Below are 14,221 nucleotides of genomic sequence, written 5' to 3'. Positions count from 1 at the left end.
ATTCACCCTGCACACACAAACATAGTAAACCTGAGTTATAAAAGTAACTCATTTCAGTATATTTAAATTTCTTTCACACATCTCTGACAGTAAGCTCCCAGTGACTACAAGGCAATCCAAACTATACAAAGTGGCATACAATCTAGGCTCAGTTTACTAGTTCAGCTTCAGATCCAAATAGTCTTCCCTTCCATTACACAATATTTTAGTCACTTTAGTAGCTGTTCCCTAAGATATACACACACAACAGCACTGCAATTTATGCTTTTCCTTCTGCCTGTGCTCCTCCATTACCTGTGTTCCTAAACATTTTGTGCATACTCTGAACACAGGAATTAACACACTATGTTAGTCTGATTGTTACTTCAGAATAGCAGTGGCGGCCCAGGCCTATAATCTCAGTACTTGGGGGACTGAAACAGGAGGATCTCAGGTTTGAGGCCAGCCTCAGTCAAAATAAAAGAGGGCGTGTGTGTGTTTGGGGGGGGGGGTCGGAGGTATAGTGTCCCTGAGTTTAATCTTCAGTACCAAAAATAAAATATTTCCAATTCTTATCATCAGTGTGCCTGAAATACAGAACATGAACAGTATATGTTAGATAAGTGGTATTTCAAATAATCAGCTAATGTAAATGGACAACATCCACATTAATATTTGTTATCCTTGAGCCGGGCATGGTGGCACACGTTTGTAATTCCCAGCATGTGGGAGGCTGAGGCCGGAGGATGACAGTTCTCGGACAGCCTCAGCTACTTAGTGAGGCCCTCTGCAACTCAGTGAGACCCGGTTTCAAAATAAAGAATCAAAAATAGGGCAGGGGCTGTAGCTCAGAGGTCGAATGCCCCTGGGTTCCATCCCCAGACCCACAAAAATAAAAAAAATAAATAAAAATAAATGTTCGTTATCCTGAGTATCCATCTTGGCACGGGGCTAGAAATAATATTTGAGGAAATATAACTGATTTTAAAAAAAAACTGCCCAAAGAGAATGAGAACAAGAGGAAGGGAAGGATAAAAAGTCACATGTGCTGACTCGTATTAAAATATATACAAAACCAAAAACATTATGAGAAAAGCATGTAGCCTCTGGTCTAGTGTACTAACTCAAGAAAACTCACTTCACCGGAAGCCAGATAAGCTCAGGAGCAAATGAGTGAAGCAGTGTCAGGCCCACACAGACCATCTGGACGTCCAGAAGAGATATGGTGTGTTCTTTTTCCTTTTTTTTTTTTTTTTTTTTTTTTTACGGTACTGGGGATGAAACTCAGGGACATTCTACCTCCTAGCTATACACCAGTAATTTTATATTCTTTAATTTTGAAAAAGGGTCTCACTGAGTTGCCTCACTAATTAGATGAGGCTGTCGGCGAACCGCAATCCCCCTGGTTCAGCCTCCCGAATGCTGGGTGGCGTTCTGTTTTGAGCAACTAGAATCTGGAATTCCTGAGCGGCCGGGCTCAGACACCACCCTCGAGAAGACACACCCTAGGCGGCCTCTCCGGGCAGGACTGGTGGCTTGAGCCACGCACCTGATCCCGCCAGCCCGGACTGGGAGGCTTGGCAGAGAAGGGGCAGTGGGGAGGAAAAGATGGGAGCAGAAGGAATTGAGGGGGGCTGAGATCAATTAAAGTGCTTCATTGCCAAGTCCTGTGTGAATATAGCTGTGCACAAGACGAGACAGGTCCTTGCCCTCGTGGTGCGGCTCTCCAAATTACTGTGGAAGCGCGCCGGCCCCGGACCGAGGAGGAAGCAGAAGCTCTCCACTCCTCCCAATCCCGGCTCCAAGTTCCCCAAGTCGGTTCCCACCAGGAGCCGGGCGGCGGCGCCCACAGGTGCCCACCCTATGCCTAAGCCTGGGCCTCCCCGTGACCCCGGCCCAGGACGGTCCCCTCGGTTCTCACCGAATCCTTTAATGAGCTCGGTGAAGACCCCGGGGTCGCTTTCCATGAGGCACCACTCCCCGGCATTGCCCGTCATGGCCCCGGCCACACACCGCCCGCTTCCACCTGGCGATCTCGGCCGCCCCCCGCACTAGTTGCCGCCGGCCCCAGATCTCAGCAAACCCGCCGCCGCGCGCGTCAACCCCACGTCACCCCGCCTACTTCCCGACAGCCTCCGGGCGCCGTCACCTGCAGCGCGCCGGAGCGCAGGAGGACGCTCTAGCCGCCCAGGAGACGTCGACACTCGGGGCCTGGCGGGATCCGTAGCACGCTCGGAAGGGGCCGGCGCCTGCAAAGAAGGGGCGGGGCTTTCCGGTGCCTGGCGAATAAGGGGCGGGGTTTCCGGTATCTGGCAAAAGGGGCGAGGCTTCCGGGGTCTGGCAGAGACGGGGCGGGATTTCCGGCACCTGGCACGAAAGGGGCGGGACTTCAGAACGCCGGGGGCGGGAACATCCGGGATCCGCGCCTCCCAGGGCCCGGCCGGCGCCAGGGCGGAGGGGCGGGGCTCTCCCGGGAATCGAATCTAGAAGCGCCTGCGGCGGTGGATCCTGAGCTGTCGCCACTCTTCTCTCCGCAGTTGCCTTTTTTCTTCTCCCGGCGCGGGGCTTCTTGCGGCGCTGGGAGTCCGCAGGGTCAGCGGCCACAGGCGCAGGTAAGGAGAGGCCGGGGGCCCTTTGTGCGGTCGGAGCGACCCCCGGGACGCGGGAGAGCTGGCGGTCCTCCATCCCGGCGGGGATGCTGGCGGTCCTCCATCCCGGCGGGGATGCTGGCGGTCCTCCATCCCGGCGGCGGAGGCCCGCCGGCTGCCCTCCCGCGGGGCGCCCGGCCCGGCCCGGCCCTCCCGGCTCGCTCTTGTCCCCACTTGCCCGCTCCACTCCTCCTCCCGGGGCTGCTGTGCGCAGAGGCGGTGTCTCGGATCCGGGGTTTTGGAAGGAGCTTTGTGGGAGAGGGAAGGCCAGTTTATCTTAGAGGAGATAAACGGTGAGGAGAAAGATCTGTCCTCAAGTCCATGGGAATGATACACTTGTGCCAGGGGAAGCGATGCCTTAAAGGGAAATGAGATTCTTTTTAATTGCATGTTATCCTAAAAGCACTTGGGATGGTTCTAAAACTGGATGAAGAATTAAGCCCCCAAAATGGCTATTTTTCACTGCGTCGCTCACACTTATCCGGCTCTCACAGACTATTGCTGTGTTAAGATTATAGTCTCTTAAGAGAATTTATGCAACATTCTTTAAAAGCAGGTTCCCAGAAGGGCCTTTGGCTGCCAGAAAAAGAGAAAATGCTGCCTAGATTCCCAAATGTCCCCTTTTCAAGAAAAAAAAAATTACTCGGTGTCCCACTTTAAGTCTAACTTATTTAAACAAATAGATGTAGTTAAAAATTTGCGTTCTTTTATGTATCTCTGTATTTTAGTTTCAGCGCCTCCACCCCTGGTTGGGGGGCGGTATCTCCTTCGAATCTAGACTAGTGGGTAGAACTCTGATTCCACGCTTCTCAAACAGGTGACAGACATGTGCCCAGGAGTTAGGGAGCACAGATTTTTATGAAGTCACAAAACAGACATGGTAAATTTTAGAAAGAAATAACAGAAGAGCCTTCGTATTACAATGAGTATATTGTAAAGTAGAAGCCAATAGTTTTATGAAGTGTTCATTGAAAAGAAAAATAATTTTTTGAAGCTTCTATATTCTCTCTTGACACTGCTCACAAGTGGGAGTGCTCAAAAACTGTTTGAGAAACTTAATTGGAAAACTTGGAGAGGCACCGGAGCCTAATCTTATTTCTTTAATGATCTATACCTGGAGTGATTAGCATAAAATCCTAACACTTTGTGGTATTTTTAAATCTAATATTGCTAGGAACTTGAGAATATTTTCTGTGCTAATAAGTACATTAAAATTTGATACACAACCGAGCATGGTGGCGCACGCCTGTAATCCCAGCATTTGGGAGGCTGAGACAAGAGGATCACTGTTTGCCGACAGCCTCAGCTACTTAGTGAGGCACTTTGCAACTCAGTGAGACCCTGTTTCAAAATAAAGAATAAAAAAAGGGCTGAGGATGTAGCTCGAAGGTAGAATGCTCCTGGGTTCTATCCCCAGTACCACACACAAAAACTTTTTTTTGATGAGTGATGTAACGTGTACCTATTGTAGAAAGACTAAACTGAAAATTAACTTTCCAAGTACACTTCACCTAGCCAGTTCTAAAGGTTTTCATTTTTTTTTCTTTCTTTTTCTTCTTTTTTTTTTTTTTCTGTACTGGGGATTGAACACAGGGCCATTCTACCTCCTAACTACATCCCCAGACATTTTTTATTTTTTGTGGTATCAGGATTGAATCCAGAGGCATTCTTCCTCTGAGCTACACTCCTGGCCCTTTATTATTATTTTGTTTTGTTTTGTTTCTAAACAGGCTCTTGCTCAGTTGTTGAGGCTGGTATTGAACCTGTAATCCTCCTGTCTCGGCCTCCCAAGTACTAGAATTATAGATGTGTGCCACCATACCCAGCTTCTTTCTTTACTTCTTCCTTTCTTTTCTTTCTTTTTTTTTTTGGCAGTACTGGGGATGGAACTTGGGGGCATCCTACCTCCAAGCTTACCCCCAGCCCTATTTTTTATTCCTTATTTTGAAACAAGGCCTTACTAAGTTGCAGAAGGCCTTACTAAGTAGCTGAGGCAGTCTAAGAACTGTGATCCTCCTGTCTCAGCCTCCCAAGTACTGGGATTACAAGGCATGTGTCACCGCACCCAACATATATATATATATTTTTTTTTTTTTTTTTTTGGCGGGTTTGGGGATGGAACCCGGGGCATTCAACCTCCAAGCTACACCCCCTGCCCTATTTTTTATTCTTAATTTGAAACAGGGTCTCACTAAGTTGCGGAGGCCTGACTAAGTAGCTGAGGCTGTCCGCGACCTGCGATCCTCTGGTCTCAGCCTCCCAAATGCTGGGATTTAGAAAAAAATTTAGGGTATAATCCCCATGTTGTGACATTCACTATTTTAATGTATTCAGCACAGTGGCTTTAGTGTATTCACAGAGTTGTGCAGCCATCATCACTGTCTAATTTCAGAACATTTTCATCACCTAAAAATAAATCCCATTAGTGGTCACTTCCAATTTTCCCTCCCCCTGTTTCTGTCAACCACCAATGTACTTTTTTCTTTTTCTTTTTTGGCAGTACCAGGTATTGAACCCAGGGGCATTTTACCTTTGAGCTCTATCACCCAGGCCTTTTTTATTATTTACTTTGAAACAGGGTCTCACTAAGTTGCTAAAACTGGCCTTGAACCTACAATCCTCTTGTCTCAAGTTCCCAGATACTGGGATTACAGGTGTGTGCCCCCCACACCTGGCTTGTACTTTTATGCCTATTCTAAAAATCATAAATAAATGGAACCATACAGTACATGTCCTTTTGTGACCGGCTTGGTTTCTAGGTTTATATTCTTGAATGTATCAATATGTCATCCCTTTTTATTGCCACATAACAGTCTACATTTATTAGTCTATTTCTCAGTTGATGAAGATTTCAGTTCTCACTTTTGAGTGTTATACAGTGTTGATAACATTTATGTACAGGTTTTTGTAGGGAACACACATTTTCATTTTTCTTGAACGTATGCAATTCCTGAGTGATATGGGAATTATGTATAACCTTTAAAGGAACTGCCAAATTATTTTCTAAGGTGGCTGCTTCATTTTATATTCCCACAAGCAGTATATGAAGGTTCCAGTTTCTCTAAGTCCTCACCAATACCTAATATTATTGCCATTTTGATATGTAGGATATGCCACTGTGGTTTTGTTTTGCAGTGCTGCCATCAATCCAAGAATTAATGCTAGACAAGCTCTACCACTGAGCTAGACTCCTAGCTCCTCACTGTGGTTTTGTTTGGGATTTCCCTGAAGACTAAATTGATGTTCAGCATATGTGTTTATTAGTCATTTGATAATTCTTTATAGAAATACCATTCAGATCTCTTTTTACTTATATATCGTCTTTGGAGAAATACCTGTTCAATGCTTTGCCTATTTTTTCAAGTTGTGATATTTGTATATTATAGATGCAAAATCCCTTGAAAGTAAAATTTGCACATATTTTCTTGATCCCATTTGTTATGGTATTTTTTTCTTTTGTCACTTTTGCCTTTGCTGACACCTGGGTGTCCTACCATTCAATTCAATTCTGACACTGAAACCACCTAGAACCCCTCAAGTTAAAAGGTATATTCATGCCGGGCGTGGTGGCACACACTTGTAATCCCCGAGCTTGGGAGGCAGAGACAGGAGGATCATGCAGGTTTGAAGCCAGAAGCCAGCTGCCGCACTGGCTTAAAAGACCCTGTTTCCAAAAATAAAAAATAGGTCTGGGAGTATAGCCTGGAGGTAGAAGGGCTTCCAGGAACCCCAGTACCACCAAAAAAAAAAAAAAAAAAAGTATATTTACTTAATTGAGATTCCAGCTGCAAGTGGAGGCCCCAGGTGATCTACACTTTTACCCTACCAACTACAAAGGTTTCCAACTATCCTGAGGTTAATTCATTAAAATGACTCATGTATTTTATTAAAATTTACCAAAAGCACTACACTTACTGTGGTTTTATTATAAAGGATAAACTTTAAGGTTCCACCCTGAATTGCTTAATTAGCATTAGCATAACAAAGACACCCCTATCACAGAAATTGTCAAGGTTTCTTTTTAGTTGGGCTTGGTAGCACATGCTTCTAATCCCAGCATTTGGGAGGCAGAGACTAGAGGATCCTGATTCATAGACAGCCTCAGCTAGTGAGGCCCTCAGCAACTTAGTGAGACCCTGTTTCAAAATAAAGAATGAAAAATAGGGCAGGGGGTGTAGCTCAGAGGTTGAATGACTCTGAGTTTCATCCCCAGACCCACAAAAAAAAAAAAAAGTTTCTTTTTAAGCCATGTAAAAATACCACAGTATCGTATCTAACCTACCCATTTTTTTTAAGTACAGGGGATTGAACCCAGGGGCATTCTACCTCCAAGCTAGACCCCCTAGCCCTGTTTTTTATTCTTTACTTTTGAAACAGGGGTCTCACTAAGATGCAGAAGACCTCACTAAGCACCGAAGCTAGCCACGAACCTGCTATCCTCCTGACTCAGCCTCCCAAGTACCAGGATTGCAAGTGTGCTCCACCACACCCAGCTAACATATGCAGTTTTAAAGTTAAGTTGTGGGTCTGTACTCAGTAGCAAGGAGAATAGCTTCAAACATACTGTCATGCTATTTTCCATCTTCCACTTTAAAAAAATTGACCCTGATAAATTTATGTAAGCAAGTAGATAGATGCCCTAGCTTTTAATAATGTGATCTGTTCCGGTGTTTTCTGTCGTACCCTAGAAAGTATGGTCACAGAAACATATGGAAAACTAAGCAGTTTCTGCTGAAGACTATTGCATTGTTTTGTGGTTGGCAATGATAGCATAATATGCAAGAGGACAATCCACTGATAAAACTATGAATACGTATTTAATTTCATTTCTTATGTCAAAGCAAAATTAAATTTTAGGATCTTAAATGCCTTTTATTTGTGATTCTAGAATTGGGCAATACCTTATTCTACAAATAGAATGAGTGGTCCCACTAGACAGTAGTAGAATGGTGAGTTTTTAAGATGGGAAAAAGGAAACAGAATAATAGCAACAACAACAAAAAAACCTAGCCGGGCGTGGTGGCGCATGCTTGTAATCCTCACGCTTGAGAGGCGGAGACAGGAGGATCGCACAGGTTCGAAGCCAGCCGCGCACTGGCTTAAGAGATCCTGTTTCCAAATAAAAATATAAAAAATAGGTCTGGGAGTATAGCCCAGAGGTAGAAGGGCTTCCAGGAACCCCAGTACCACCAAAAAAAAAAAAAAAAAAAAAAAAAAAACCTAAACTAAAAACCGGATTGATTAACTTAAGGTTACCTTTATGTCAAGGTTAAAGGAGAGACTCCCTTGCTGACTCAGATGAACTAGACTCTCTTGTTACCAGGGGGGAAAACTTGGTCTGTTTTGGGATCTGTCTGTTCCCTTAAAGTTTGCTTGATTATGTGGTATTTAGCATGAGTGATTCCAATTTTGGCTTGATCTGTTTTATTAAGGCCTAGTTCAAGAGCTCAGGACAAGACAGTGGCTCCAGAAATTTTTATTTGAATTTATAGTAGTAATTGTAAGGATTATATTTACAGCTTACCTCTCTCAGACATCCTTCCTAGACTTAAAAGTTTATTTTGCTGCTTATTCTACAAAAGATACTTCAATAGCTAATATTAAATATATTAGAGAACTTAAAGAGAAATATTTTTCTCTGTAGACATTTTTTTATTTTTTTTATTTTTGTGGGTATGGGGATGGAACCCAGAGGCATCTGACCTACAAGCTACACTCCCTGCCCAGTTTTTTATTCTTAATTTTGAAACAGGGTCTCACTGAGTTGTGGAGGGCCTCACTAAGTAGCTGAGGCTGTCCAGGAACCGCGATCCTCCAGTCTCAGCCTCCCGAATGCTGGGATTACAAGCGTGCGCCTCCATACCTGGCTCTGTTGACATTTTTACTCAGTTCTCATAACTTTCTCTTTGAAAATTTTTTCTTGATTGTATTTCCATTGCTTGTATATATTACATTGATTGATCTGAAAGCCTTATCAAATTTTTCATCACACATGTTGAGACTTATTTTCAAAATAAATGAGTTGTAGCCAGGCGTGGTGGTGCACGCTTGTAATCCCAGCATTCGGGAGGCTGAGACCTGGAGGATTGCGGTTCGAGGACAGCCTCAGATACTTAGTGAGGCCCTCTGCAACTCAATGAGACCCGGTTTCAAAATAAAGAATAAAAAATTGGGCAGGGGGTGTAGCTCAGGGGTCAAATGCCCCTGGGTTCACCCCCAGACCCACAAAAAAATTCAGTAAAAATAAATAAATAAATAAATAAATAAATAAATAAATAAATGAGTTGTAGGGGGGTGGGGGGAACAATCATGCATAATTCCCAAGCAACTAATCCAGAAAATCAACTTGAATTCTCTTTCATTGCCCTTAAGTATATACATCCTATTACTCAAAAGTAATGTTCTAACTACAGAAATTAAACAGTAAGACCTACATTCTGCTTCAGGGAACCATAATATAGCTAACCATGCTCACAAAGAATAATACACAGGAAAAAAATTGGAGAATGAAATATTTTGAGATTTATGTGGAATATTTAATCCTACCACTTACACTTTTGGAATAATAATCTGATGTAAAATAAAAAGAAAGCCGGACGTGGTGGTGTACGCTTGTAATCTCAGCATTCGGGAGGCTGAGACCTTAGGATTGCGGTTTGTTGGATAGCCTCAGGTACTTAGTGAGGCCCTCCGCAACTCAGGGAGACCCTGTTTCAAAATAAAGAATAAAAAATAGGGTGAGAGATGTCGCTTGGAGGTAGAATGACCCTGGGTTCTATCCCCACACCGCAAAAATAAAATGAATAATCTGATATTAAATGTCATTTCAATGTCATTCATCTAACAAATATAATGAATACGCTGGAATAGACAGGTTTAAGTGCCAGCAAAGAATTTTATTTTTTGTAAAAGCTCAGGGAGAGGCCAACAATGTCAAATACATTGTAAAAATCAAAATAAGCCAGGCATGGTAATGAAGGCCTATAACCCAATACTTGGGAGGCTGAGACCGGAGGAACACAGGTTCAAGGATAGCCTCGGCAAGTAGCGCAACTCTCAGCAACCTAGTGAGACCTTGTTTCTAAACAAAAAAAGGGCTAGGGGTACAGCTTGTAGGTAGGATGCCCCTGAGATCAATCCCCAGTACCACACACAAAAAAAGAAAAAATAACAACAAGAAGGAGTTTCTACTGGAATTGTCAATCTTTCAGAAGGTTGTTAGCCTTATTTATGTTTTTTATTGTTAGACAAATTGAAATGCGGCAAAAATAAGAGGCATCTACTGTACCAGGGTTTTCAGCCTATACTTGGTAACTATAATGAGTCCCTAATGACTCCTATGATCATCTAATATTAGCTGAGGCCGACCACTGCACTAATATAATCAAATGTGTTCCACTTTTGTTTGAAATACTTTCAACACAGTTTGATAAAGCTGTCTTCTTCAGTGACATTCAAAATGCTAGGCTCTTCATTCTCAGAACATCCCACAGCATTACATGTCTCCATCTCTGAGATGAGAAGTCTTCATTGCTCCGCTGCTGTCACACTATTATATACCATTTGGTAAGCTACTCCTATCAGATGGGAACTTCCTTGATTTCCTTATCCCTCAGTCTCTCTCAAATCTATCTTTACCCATACCCTTCACACTCAGGGTGAAGGAGATATATTTTTTTTTTTTGCCATCAGTTTCAAACTGGATGTTCTAAACTTATTCTGTCCTGCTATAGGAATCTCACTCCCTTTCTCTACTGTGTCTTCAAATCTTCAGTTTGACTCAGCCTTAACTGGTGTCCTCCCATTGGAAAAGTAAAAAAGAGTTTTCCTCTAGGTCCCAACCTCTCTCTTACCTTCCTTCATAACTTATAACTTTACTTCTATAAAAGAATAGGCAATTGGCCAGGCGTAAGTGACACACACCTGTAATCCCAGTACTTAAGAGGCTGAGACAGGAGGATCTGGGTTTGCGGCCAGCCTCAGCTACTTAGTGAGGCCTTCTGCAACTTAGTAAGACCCTGTTTCAAAATAAAGAATAAAAAATAGGTCTTCAGGTGTGGCTCAAAGGTAGAATGCCCCTTAGTTCAATCCCCAGCACCACACACACAACAAAATAGTAGGCTATCTGTGGAGTCTCTTCCTCGCTGCACACCCTCCTGATCATTCTGCAGTGAACCTACTTTGTGTGTGTGTGTGTGTGTGTGTGTGTGTGCGCGCGCGCGCGTGTGTGTGTGTGTGTGTGTGTGTGTGTGTTACTAGTGATAGAACCCAGGGGCTTTCTACCTCCAGGCTATACTCCCAGACCTATTTTATATCTATTTGGAAACAGGGTCTCATTAAGTTGCTGAGAGCCTCACTGAGTAGCTGGTGTTGGCTTCAAACCTACGCAATTCTCCTGTCTCAGTCTCCCAATTATTGGGATTACAAGCGTGTGCTACCACACCCAGCTCTGAACCTACTTTTTACACTACTTTACTGCAGTTGATTTTGTTGTTACTCTCATTTGCTAAAAACACAATGGTCATTTTCCCTCCCTTAATTTATTATTTTGTTCTTTGAGCATTTGACATTAGCATCCTTGAAATTCTCTTCCTTGTGGTCCATAATACCATTCTCTCCCAGTTTTCTTATATCTGTATGCTCCCCTTTTCTCTTTCTTTCAAAGGACTCTCCTATCCTTACCATGCTCGTGTGTGCTGGCTCCCTCCCCTCCTCCGCCCCTCTCTCTTTTGTACTAAGGATTGAATCTAGAGGCATTCTACCTTTGAGCTATACCCCAAGCCTTTTTTACTTTTGAAATAAAGTCTTGCAAGGTTGATGAGAGTCTCATTCCTTGCTGAGCCTGTCCTTGAACCTGTGATCCTCCTGTCTGAGTCTCCGAAGTACTAAGATTGGAGGCATGCCACCACCACACTCGACAGCTTTCAATTTTTAATAATCACCAGGATTCTATTCCTTTGCCATCACCAAAATATATAAACATATATCCTCTTAAAAACCAAACTTCTTTTAGCACACGTTCCTCTTTAAGCTACTACCTTCTCTGTCTGTATTCTTATAACTATGCCAGCACGTTCTAGATAGTTCCCTGTCTAGAATGTGCAGGCTCTGAGCAGGAATTCAGAAACCTCTGAGTGGAATGCCTCAGTTCTCTGTTTACCTTTTCTGCATAAGTCTAGATTATTTAGACAGCATTATTTTATCACCACTCACTCATAGTACTTTTCCACTGTAGCACTTCATTATATTTTGCTTTGTGTTTCTACCTCCACAAAGAAAGCGCTTTCTCTGAGAGCAGGAATTCACGGGTGTGGGTAGGTGTATAGAGTCTTGTTTTGTGTTGGTTGTTTTAATGGAACCAAAACCCCCTTTTCCCATCCTGTAGAATGCAGTTTTTTTTTTTTTTTTTTTTTTTTGGTTTTCTTGTTTTGGCTTGGTTGCCATGGGCAGAAGCCCAGTGGTAGGATAGATTTAGAAATCTGCATAAGCAGCTGTTCTGAAGTAAGAATAGTGGTGGACTGATGAGGTAGTAGGATTGCGCTTGCTCCCTTAGGAGAATAAGGAAGGGATATGGTTGCAGAAAAGCTAGTTCTAGCAGCTTTGGAGATGATGGTAGTAGAAAAATGAAGGCTATTAGCAAGTAACACATACAAGAGAGAAAACATTAGGTCAAGGTGTAGCTTATGAGGTGGAAAAAGATGACATGAACTGTAAGTAAGCACAGTGCACAGGATGATGGCCACTTAGGGTGCTTTCAGTTTCAGGTAATAGAAAATGTAAAAATGGCTTAAACAATAAAGATACACTTATAATAGGAATTTGAAAGGTAGCTCAGTGATATCAAGGACCCAGATTCCTTCTATTTTTTTCTGCTGTATCATCTTCATATATTGTCATATCCTCAAAACTGACTTCACCCGTGGTCTCAAGATAGCTGTTACCATGCCAGGTATCACTTGTAAATGGAAATGTCTCAAGGCAAAAAAAAGAAATATTTCTTTTGAGAACCTGTGCCCCCTTTTAACAATGAAGTAAACCTCAAAAGTATTCCCAGAAAACTTCCCTTGTATTGAGCCAGAATTGTGGCTTGCTCCTGGTGCCTGTATCCCTCATACGGAGAAGAATGAGAGCATCCCTGACTGGGACTGGCTCTAGCAGATGCAGCATCGCCTCAGAGGGTGTGATGGTACGTGCTGAAGCCTCACCCAGACTGACTGAATTTTGGAAGAAACAGCCTTGGAGAACCCACCAATCTGTGCTTTGATAAGCACTTCACGTAATTCTAGTGCATAGGGAAGGACCCAGCAACCTTCACAGGACTGGAAGCTAGGAAAAGGAAGAGAGGAGGAGGAATGATGTCAAGGCAACTGGCAATGTGTACAGAACACTCTGGGAGTTAGAGCTCCCTTTTTAGTGTCAGTTTATGTTGGTCTCCTTCCTCTCTTTTCTTCTCTCTCTGGGCCTCAAGACCTACCTGCTTAATCTCCCAAGCAATACACCATATTTCAGAAATGTGATTCCTTAGTCATTGCTGACTATTAACTAAATTAATAAAGATACAATCTAGTTTGTTTTTTGAAGTATGAATACAAAACAAAAACACCTTTTTTGCGGTACTGGGGATAGAACCCAGGGGCATTCTACCTCTGAGCTATACCTCCAGCCCTACTTTTTTATTCTTTATTTTGAAAGAGGGTCTCACTGAGTTGCAAAGGACCTCACTAAGTAGCTGAGGATAGTTGCGAACCGCGATCCTCCTATCTCAGCCTCCCTCTGGTAGGATTACAAGCGTGCGCTACCATGCCTAGCTATAAAAACACTTTAAACTGGGCATTTTGATACATGCCTGTAATTCTAGGACTTGGGAGGCTGAGATAGGAGGATTGTAAATTTGTGGAGAGCCTCAACAATTTAGTGAGACTCTCAGCAACCTAGTGAGACTTTGTTGCAAAACAAAAATTTAAAAAGGCAGGGGTGTAGTGTAGAGATAGAACATTCCTGGATTGAATCCCCAGTACCAAATTAACAATAAAAAAAAAAAAACCCACAGTTTAAAAACTGACTCAAGGAGCCAAGCACAGGGATGCCTGCCTATAATCCTAGCATTTGGGAAGCAGGAGGACCACAGGTTGGAGGCCAATGTGCAGTAACTGCATGAGACCCTCTCAAAATCAAAAGGGCTGGGGTGTAGCTCAAAGGTAGAATGGCCCTGGCTTCAATCCCCAGTACAAAAAAAATGTAAGCAAGGTATTAACTAGTCGTCCTGTCTAGGTGGTCACATGTATGTTTTCCTTTCATTTTCTGTGCTTCTAATTCTTCCTTTAGACAGTTATATTGATTTTTGTACTGAGAGAAAAATGCTAAGCTTAAAACCTTTTTTTTTTCCTTTTTCCTTTTTTTCCCTTTTTTTCTTTTTTCTTTTTTTCTTTTTTTGCGGTACTGTGGATAGAACCCAGGGGCATTCTAACTCCAACCTATACTCCCAGCCTGACTTTTTATTCTTTATTTTGAAATAGGGTCACACTAAGTTGGGAAGGGCCTTACTAAGTAGCTGAGATTGTCCATAAACTGGGATCTTCCTGTCTCAGCCTCCC

The 14,221-nt window shown here is 43.0% G+C and overlaps 1 protein-coding gene across 2 annotated transcripts in view; it reads right to left on the bottom strand.

The window, feature by feature from the left end:
- Positions 1-2,168, bottom strand: part of UCHL5 (ubiquitin C-terminal hydrolase L5) — a gene marked incomplete at both ends in the record, with an annotated part of 45,674 nt that extends 43,506 nt beyond the window's left edge. Inside the window, one exon of one of the 2 annotated variants that reach the window (XM_080698248.1) lies at positions 1,901-2,168. In XM_080698248.1, coding sequence (XP_080554374.1) covers positions 1,901-1,976 — 76 coding nt within the window. The remainder of the gene's footprint in view (positions 1-1,900) is intronic. The other variant, XM_080698247.1, reaches the window with a different exon arrangement.
- Positions 2,169-14,221: the final 12,053 nt, after the last annotated feature.

Source organism: Muscardinus avellanarius, assembly GCF_963383645.1.
Source record: "Muscardinus avellanarius genome assembly, chromosome: 7".
Taxonomy (NCBI): domain Eukaryota; kingdom Metazoa; phylum Chordata; class Mammalia; order Rodentia; family Gliridae; genus Muscardinus; species Muscardinus avellanarius.
This window is presented reverse-complemented; position numbering and strand designations above follow the sequence as displayed.